Consider the following 8,955-nt stretch of genomic DNA (forward strand, 5'->3'; position numbering starts at 1 on the left):
CTACTGACAACAGGAAGTGACATGTTTTTAACACTTATACACTATTTAGCAAGACAGTAAAAATATGCCATTAGTGTGCTAAATCATGCTAGAAATAATTCTCAAACATGCTAGCAACACTTTCCTGAAAACACTTACACTCCAATATTAATAAAAGTCAAATAATAAAAACACCCACAAAACAATAACAAGCCAAAATCGCCCCAAACTTCACACGTTTTTTTATAAGAGTCCTGGCCTGAAAACACACAACTAAAAGGCCAATATTCAAATTACTTAATAATTATATAGCGCCACCTGCTGGCAACAGGAAATGACTTATTTTAAACTAACTTAAACATGAAATGTTTGATCTGCCCTAAACTTCACGTTTTGATAAGATTCCTGGTTTCAACAGATCTTAAGGCCAATGTTTCAGTTATAATCATACCGCCACCTGTTGGCGGACAGGAAATTACTTGTTTTAAAACTAACTTAAACATGCAATATCTGGTCTGCCCCAAAGTTCATTAAGCGTGTGTTTGATATGAATCCTAGCCTGAACTCATCTTTAGCGGCCAATATTTATTTTAATAGCTCTTAGCCCCACCTGCTGGCAACAGGAAATTACTTCTTTAACACTAACTTAAAAATGCGATCTCTGATCTGTCCGAAACTTTGCTTGTTTGGTAAGAGTAATGGCCTGAAGACATTTACATGCCGATATTCATATTATAATGACAGCGCCACCTGTTGGCTGCAGGAAATGTGGCACAAATATTTACCATTTTATAAGCATATGGTCCAACATTCACTGTTCTCCTATGACCACCGGGTGGTGGTGAGCCCGGGTGCGAGGGCCCTTTCATCGCTGCTTGCAGCTTTAATTTGACTTTGAGAGCATTATGCTGCAGAAAAACTTTTTAATTTTTTTATTTTTTTATAAACACTATGTCATTGCATTCTAACACAATTCAGGTTCCTCTCTGGCTCTTCGTGATGGTCTGGTGCGGTTGTCTGGAGAGAGACAGTGTGAGGGGGAGCTGGAAGTTTTCATCCATCAGGTCCTGGAGGAGAGTTCTGCTGGACTCCTGGAGTCTCACTGAATCCTCTGTGGTTTGCAGACAGCTGGGCTGTGGCCTCTGTGCTGAACTTCTACGGCTCCTCTTCATCCAGTCCTGAACACAGTCATGAGTGTGTGACGGGCTTCCAGTGCTCTGGGAGGGAAGCTCATCTGGGGAACTGCAGCTCTCCACAAACTCTCAACTGCAGCTCCACACAACAGCTGCACATCACCTGCCTTGGTGAGAACAACAACATCTGGACAGATTCTTCAGTTGTTAGTGATCAATAATGTGTTTTTCTTTCTCTGAATATCAGGTCGTGGGTCCATCAGGCTGGTGGGTTCTGGGGGAGACTGTGCAGGGAGGCTGGAGGTTTTTCACAGCGGCTCATGGGGGACAGTGTGTGATGACTCCTGGGATATTAAAGATGCCCATGTGGTGTGCAGAGAGCTGCAGTGTGGAGTGGCCCTCAGTAACCAGCAGGTACCAGCCTGGTTTGGTCCTGGTTCTGGCCCATATGGCTGGATGAGATGGAGTGTGAGGGGAATGAGACGTCCCTGTGGAGCTGCTCTTCTCCAGGCTGGGGAAAACATGACTGTAATCACAAGGAGGATGTAGGAGTCGTGTGCTCAGGTGATAAGTATAAGGCTTTACACATTTCAAAATTCAAGTGTCCATAATGTTCACATTTTTCAAATTTGTGATTTTAAAATTATTTTTTTTATGTAGAGTTTAAAGAAATCAGGTTAACTGAGGGCTGTGAAGGGAATGTGGAGGTTTTCTACAATGGATCCTGGGGAAATGTGTGTTACAACAAGATGGACAGAGACACAGTGAGTCTGATCTGTCAAGAGCTGAACTGTGGAAGATCTGGTGTTTTGTCTGATTCTACATCAAGAGTGAAATCAGCTCCTAACTGGCTGGATAAAGTTACATGTCGACCACATGATTCCTCTTTATGGCAGTGTCCATCTTCATTTTGGGGACAAAATAACTGTGGTGATGATGATGTGGCCAAAATCATTTGTTCAGGTGAAACAGATGTTTTTTTTTTTCCATCAGTAAACAATACAAGAGTTATCCTTCATTATTAGTGCTTTGAGAGTATGTGTGGAATACATTTAATAATAATTTAATTGTTGTTACAGAACAGGAGAGTCATGAGTCTCCTCGAAGCTCTCTGACATGCTCCACATCTCCCCATCAGAGACACTGTTCAGGTAAGTTCAAAACAACCATGAAAATTATGAATGTTGAATGCAACCCCTGTTGAAAAAACCAGCACATGCTGGTTATGTATGTTTTGAAGCGTGGCAGCTGGTTTGAGCTGGTCCTTAGTTTGTCATGAGCTGGTTAAAAGCTGGTTATGAGCTGGTCCTGAGCATGAGCTAGTTGCTTAGGGCCAGCTCAAACCAGCTGCCATGCTTCAAAACATATCTAACCAGCATATGCTGTTTTTTTCGATAGGGACATAGATAATGGTGTTGTAATATGAGAGAGCAGCAGGATTTCATCTTGGAATATACAAATGATCACACACATACTCCTGTGCAGACGCTGCTTTTCTGTCAGTACTCTGCTGGTAATTAATGTATCTACTCTTTTGTGATGTGTGTGTTTTAGATCATGTTCCTCTCAGACTGAGTGAAGGGGACAGCCGGTGCTCTGGGAGGCTGGAGGTGTATCATAACGCTGTGTGGGGCTCAGTCTGTGATGATCAGTGGGACATCAGCGATGCTCAGGTGGTCTGCAGGCAGCTGGGTTGTGGAGCAGCACTGAGGGCTGATGGGAATTCAGACTTTGGTGCTGGTGAAGGTGTTGTGTGGATGAACAGAGTCGAGTGCAGAGGGAATGAGATTCACCTGTGGGACTGTCCTCTCTCCCTGAAAAACCACACTGACTGCTCCCACAAAGAGCACGCTGGACTCACCTGTGCAGGTCACAGCAATCACTGAGAAATAGTATTTATTTTCAAACCATTTTAAAGTGTGTAATATTGGTATATTCAGAACATCCCTAGCCAGTTTCTCCTCCTGTGTCTTTTTTGACAGATTTGACAGATTTGTCAGTGTCCACTACTTCTGCCACAACAGCATCAGTTTCTCCTCCAGTTTCTCCTCCAGTGCGCTCAACATCAGTCTCTCCTCCACAAACTCCTCCAGCAGCGTCTCTCTCCCCCCCAGTGCTTGTGATTGTTCTGGGGGTTGTGCTCTTACTGCTCTTAGTGCCACTGCTTATACTGATTCAGCAGAACAGAGTGATGAGGAGAGGTAGGAGAGATTCAGAGACTGTCATATTGTGTCTTATTCAGTGTGTGATCAGTCATGTGTAGTGAACTGACAGCAGGTTTGTCTGTCTACACTCACAGCTCTCTCTAAGAGGAGACACAGGACGAAGACTGAGGCCGTTTATGAGGAGATTCAGCACAGACCCACTAACAGACAAAGTCTCTCTTCACTCAGAGCTATGGAATGCCACGTCTGCCAAAACGAAACAAAAAAAAACACATAATGCAACCCAACGCAAACCAAAACGAAACATAAACAAATACATAAGCGTCGGACCGAAAAGCTGCGCTGGAACACACCACACAGACTGCAGCCGAGGGCAAACTAACACGTTTGTTCTGCGCATGCGTGAGAGGAACGAGCTGTTCATATCAGCAGCTATTAATATTATATATTCATCATTCAAAAGGAGAAAACTGAAACAAAGATATACGAGATAAACGCAGATATACGAAATGTAAACAAATTAAGCAGCGCTTGCTTACCATTTTGAATATCAGTAACGCAGCTCATGTTGTTATGAAAACATTCACATATTAGAATGATTGGGAAAGATCACATAACATTTAAACAGCCTTCTGTCTGTACTGCCTTCATTTACATGCTTGTTTTTATCACTTTTGCTTTAATTCTCGGGCACTGACTTGTTCGCTAAACTGAACATCCAATCAGAGCTTTCACTCTCACCAATGCTCCCGACGTCGATTTGACATGTTAAATCGGGCAAACTGCCGCTGATGTGAGCCCAATAAGTAGAACACACCAAACAAACTAGCCCGACCGTCACAGCCAGCTAAAACCAGCTTGACCAAGCTGGGAGACCAGCTAAAACCAGCAACTTCCAGCTTAAACCAGCTAAGTTTAGGCTGGTTTTAGCAGTTTTTTTTTTTTTTTTTAGCAGGATAGAAAAATCTTTATTAATAATCGTGATTATAATTTTAATCAAAATAATCTTGATTATCAGTTTAACCATTATCATGCAGCCCTATAGTATTGGATTTGTATTTATCAACAGGATAATCACTTTATACAGAGGGATGAGTGAATAAATCACACTGATTTGTTTGTGGGACCTTGAGTGTTATTTGAAATTATAGAATTAGTGTTAAGTGTTCCAAAGGAAGTGGGGGGTTTTGGCAGATTTGTGATTGTGAACATCTGTCTGATGGTTCTACTCCATAACAGGAAGTGTCCTTTCTGAAGAACAGCATTCTGGGTATGAAGATGCTGATGAGCTTCTTTCAGGTTGGAGGACGTAATGTCACCCGCTACTAAACCCTATGTACTGTATGTTGTGTAATGCATATTTAATTAATTAAAACATTTCTAAAAATATTCCCATAGTAAGTTATCTTAACAGAAATTATATACACCATTCAAATCATAATTTAGATATGTTTTTTATTTATTTATTCATTCATTCATTTTTATATTTTTTATTAAAGCAATATCTGCAGAAGGAGTCACACCTGAATACCATAATGATTTCTCCAGCACTAAAGGCCCAACAGGTGAGTGACTTCAGCTGATGGGTTTCACTTCTTTAAACTTTTGTGCCTGTGAACAGTAAACCTGTTTCTGTTTATAGAGCTTAGTCAAGGTAGATAGCACATTGTATGCGGATAAAAATGAGGATGTGAGGGACAGACTTACAGTATTAACAGTGGCATGCACTGTACAAAGGTCCTAGATCACATCATTTTCAAAAAGTTTTTGATTACTGAAAGTTTTTTTGGAAAGATGTGTTGACATTTGAACAATTAGTATGTTGATCAACAATAGTACAATCCATTGAACACCCTGTACTTCTATCCCATCTTTCCCTTCTGCTCTGACTAATGTCTGTTCTCTCTTTGTTTTTAACTCATTTAGAAGAGCAACAAATCACACCAGAGAACTATGATGATATAATCACTGTTGGACTGAGACATTATGCTACAGGTTTAGTTCTTATAATTATTTCTATAATTAGTTTTAACACTGTGTGTGTGTGGGTGTGTGTGTATATATATATATATATATATATACAGTCGTGGCCAAAAATATTGGCACCCTTGGTAAATATGATTAAAAAAAAAGGCTGTGAAAATTCATCTGCATTGTTAATCCTTTTGGTCTTTTATTTAAAAGATTCACAAAAATGTATAATTTCATTGGATAATAAGAATTTAAAACGGAGGGGAAATATCATTGTTATGAATGTTTTTCTCAAATACTCGTTGGTCTCAATTATTGGCACCCCTATAAATTCTTATGAGTAAAATATCTCTGAAGTATATTCCCATTCATATTCACAATTTTGAGCACTCCAGCATGATTATAAACATGAAATCAATCCAGCTCTGGCTTCCTGTTTCACAGAAGTATAAAGAGGAGGGAAAACAAAGCCCAAATTCCCTTAATCATCCATCACAATGTGAAAAACCAAAGAATATATTTCTGATGTGCAGCAAAATATAATTTAGCTTCACAAATTAGTGAAGTGGCTTTAAGAAAAGAGCTAGAGCAGTGAAAATTCCCATTTCCACAATCAGGGCAATAATTAAGAATTTCCAACCAACAGAAAACGTTACAAAACTGCCTGGAAGAGGACGTGTGTCTATATCGTCCTAATGTGCGGTGAGAAGGAGAGTTTGAGTAGCTAAAGACTCTCCAAGGGTCACAGCTGGAGAATTACAGAAAATAGTTGAGTCTCTGGTTCAGAAAACCTTTAAAAAAAAATGTCAAACAGAACCTACATCAACACGTTGTTTGGGAGGGTTACAAGAAAAATTCTCCTAGCTCATCCAAAAACAAACTAAAGCATATTCAGTTATCAGCCAAGACTGGAACTTTAAATGGGAATGGCTTCTATGATCAGATGAAACCAAAAAAAGGAGCTTTTTAGCAGTAAACACTCAAGATGGATTTGGTGAACACAGAGAAAAAAAAGTACCCCATGTGTACAATGAAGTATACTGCTGTATTTTTGATGTTGTGGGCCTATATTTCTGCTGGAGGTCCTGGACATCTTGTTTAGATACATGGCATCATGGATTCTATCAAATACCAACTGATAAAAAAATCAGTAAGTGACTTACTTTTAGGAGAAAATGTAGACCTGTTAAACTGGCAAATGGAGGTTTCAATAAGTATTGAATAAAAGGGTGCCATTAATTGTGGCCAATGTGTATTAGAGAAAAACATTTATTTCATAATGATATTTCCCCCCATTTTAAATTCTTATTATCCAATGAAAGGACACATTTTTGTGAATTTTTTTAAATAAAAGACTAAAAGGATTAACAATGCAGATGAATTTGCACAGCCTTTTTTGATCATATTTACCAAGGGTGCCAATATTTTTGACCACGACTATATATAGTGTATATACATATACTATATAGTAGTTTATATTTATTGTTTTATTTTATTTTTTTAATTATTTTTAATTATATATATGCATAGTTTCAATATCCAAAATTTTGTTAATTTGATGGATGAATTTCATTTTTCATTATTTTGTTGTAGATGACTTACCAGGAAACTATGATGATGTTGTCATCATACGACAGTTCTCCAATAAAAAAACAGGTGTGGGATTCAATTTACATCCTTCTAGATTGGAACAGGGTTTTTTATTTATTTTTCTTCAAATTATTGTGCCAAATAAAGTATGTAGTCCAGTGGTTTCCAAACCTGCTCTTGGAGGGTCAGTGTCCTGCAGAGTTTAGCTCCATCTCGTCCCAACACCCCTGTCTGGAAGTCTCTAGTGACTCTGAAGACCTTGATCAGCTGGTTCAGGTGTGTTTAATTGGGGTCAGAACTAAACTCTGCAGGACTCTGGTCCTCCAGGAGCAGGATTGGTCACCCCTGATATATGTCTATTTGTTCATGTAATTAATAATAGCCACATTTATATCAGAGGCTGTTCAGGAGGAGTATGATGATGTGAAGAATGTCAGAGAATATATCTATAGAGTGACTTGTTTGGTACGATATTTACAACTTCATTTAGTCTTTATAATCACTTTATATGATCAATTTCTGTTGTTATAAAAGCTCATTTAAATTTACTGCTAGTTTTAGTGTTGTAATGTTTTTTTATTATGCATTTTAATGTATGTATTGATTAATGAATCGTTCTCTTGTTTTCCAATAACAGACTATGATGATGTGGAGGAGGATCCAGGAAAACAGGCAGGAGCTGTATAACTCAAACCTCACACACTGCCTCAGAAACTTTTAAAGCTTTTTAAAGTTTCAGCAATCTTACTGTATAAGTTTCAGTTGCAATCTAACAGTGTTTTGTTACATTCTGTACTGAAATATACAATTGCAATTTTTGACTGAAAAAATGCTTTGCTTTCATGACCTTTTCAAAAGGTGCTTCACTTTTTCCAGACGCTTTTACAAATCTTTTCTATTGTGTAGCCTTAGAAATTTGAGAGAATAAAAACCTGTCATTTTCTGATATTCAGTTACTTTGTATAAACATAATTGTGTTTAGTTCAGATCGTTCACCATTCAGCTACCACCCATCATTAATGGATTACAGTATCTTCAACTTAATAATATCATAATATTAAATATCAAAATATCATTCACTGATGGTTCACTGTTAATATTTTGCTAAAGGGCATTAGAATGTTACGGTGAATTATATCACATCGAGCTGCAACTTCAGAAAACACATGCAAATAGAAAAAGCACCAGCAAATAAAGAAAACATCTTCATCAGTCTGAGAGCACATGTGCTGCAAATACTCCCAACACAACCAAATAAAAAACACACTGCAAATCCTCACAACACAAACAATTAAAGAAGCACACAAGTAGCACAGACCACAACAAAATTACCCCAACAAAACAATTATTTATTTATTTTTTGGCATTTTAATTACCATTTGTTACCACAGTTGTACTAATACCATGGTCATACTATGGTATGTAGTAAATCCATGGTTAATTTGTGCATGGTTACCATGGCTTAACTATAGTAACCAATTTTTGTTTTTATTTACTTTTTATATAATAAATGCATTAATTAATTTTAAGGCTATGGTTAATTTTTATAAGGGAAATTGTAAAAGTTACAAAAAAAAGTAAGCCACATAATGTTATAATAAATCTCACCTTTCAGAGCAAACACTGATCAGCATGTCCCAGCCGTGTTCATCACTTTGCGGTTCCCTCAAACATTTCTGATGTCTGTGCCTATTTGCAGCAAGTTTCTTTATTGTTTGTGTTGTGAGTATTTGCAGCACGTTTTTTTTTTGTTTTGTGTTGTGAGTATTTGCAGCATGTTTTGTTGTCAAATTGATGAAGATGTTTTTCTTGAGTTGAATGTGTTTTTTCATTTGCAGTATGTTGATCTCTCGCCGTAATGACTTAATAAGTTCACAAACAGCAGACTTTCCTTTTAAATTAATATAACCTTTTTTTTTTTTTTTTACTGATTCATTCGTTCTTTATTTAACCAGGATAAAAACTCATTGAGATTAAAATCTCTTACAAGAGTGTCCTGGCCGAAAAGCAGAAACAAATAACAGAAATATACTATTTACCTCAAAAACACAAATCAAAGATCACAACAACAATTTACTGAGCAGAAAAGCATGTTGTTCACTTTATGTGCTGCAGTG

At 37.7% G+C, this 8,955-nt stretch overlaps 1 protein-coding gene and 1 long non-coding RNA gene across 3 annotated transcripts; both read left to right on the forward strand.

The window, feature by feature from the left end:
• Positions 1-1,620: 1,620 nt before the first annotated feature.
• Positions 1,621-3,219, forward strand: LOC122136951 (scavenger receptor cysteine-rich type 1 protein M130-like; the record flags this gene model as incomplete). The annotated part of the gene is made up of 5 exons (XM_042721496.1): positions 1,621-1,676; positions 1,773-2,075; positions 2,192-2,263; positions 2,667-2,981; positions 3,104-3,219. Coding segments are annotated over exons 2-5 (717 nt in total), but the record flags the coding sequence as incomplete, so codon positions are not given.
• A 1,039-nt stretch (positions 3,220-4,258) lies between these two features.
• Positions 4,259-7,655, forward strand: LOC109074843. Of its 2 annotated transcripts, none has more exons than XR_006154433.1 (5): positions 4,259-4,576; positions 4,777-4,842; positions 5,204-5,272; positions 6,842-6,904; positions 7,476-7,655. It is a non-coding gene; the product is annotated as an uncharacterized LOC109074843 (long non-coding RNA). The 2 variants fall into 2 exon arrangements; XR_006154432.1 differs by lacking the exon at positions 7,476-7,655 and adding an exon at positions 7,236-7,300 and having other exon boundaries at positions 4,263-4,576.
• The last annotated feature ends 1,300 nt before the right edge of the window (positions 7,656-8,955 follow it).

The sequence above is a fragment of the Cyprinus carpio genome, chromosome B4, assembly GCF_018340385.1.
Source record: "Cyprinus carpio isolate SPL01 chromosome B4, ASM1834038v1, whole genome shotgun sequence".
Taxonomy (NCBI): domain Eukaryota; kingdom Metazoa; phylum Chordata; class Actinopteri; order Cypriniformes; family Cyprinidae; genus Cyprinus; species Cyprinus carpio.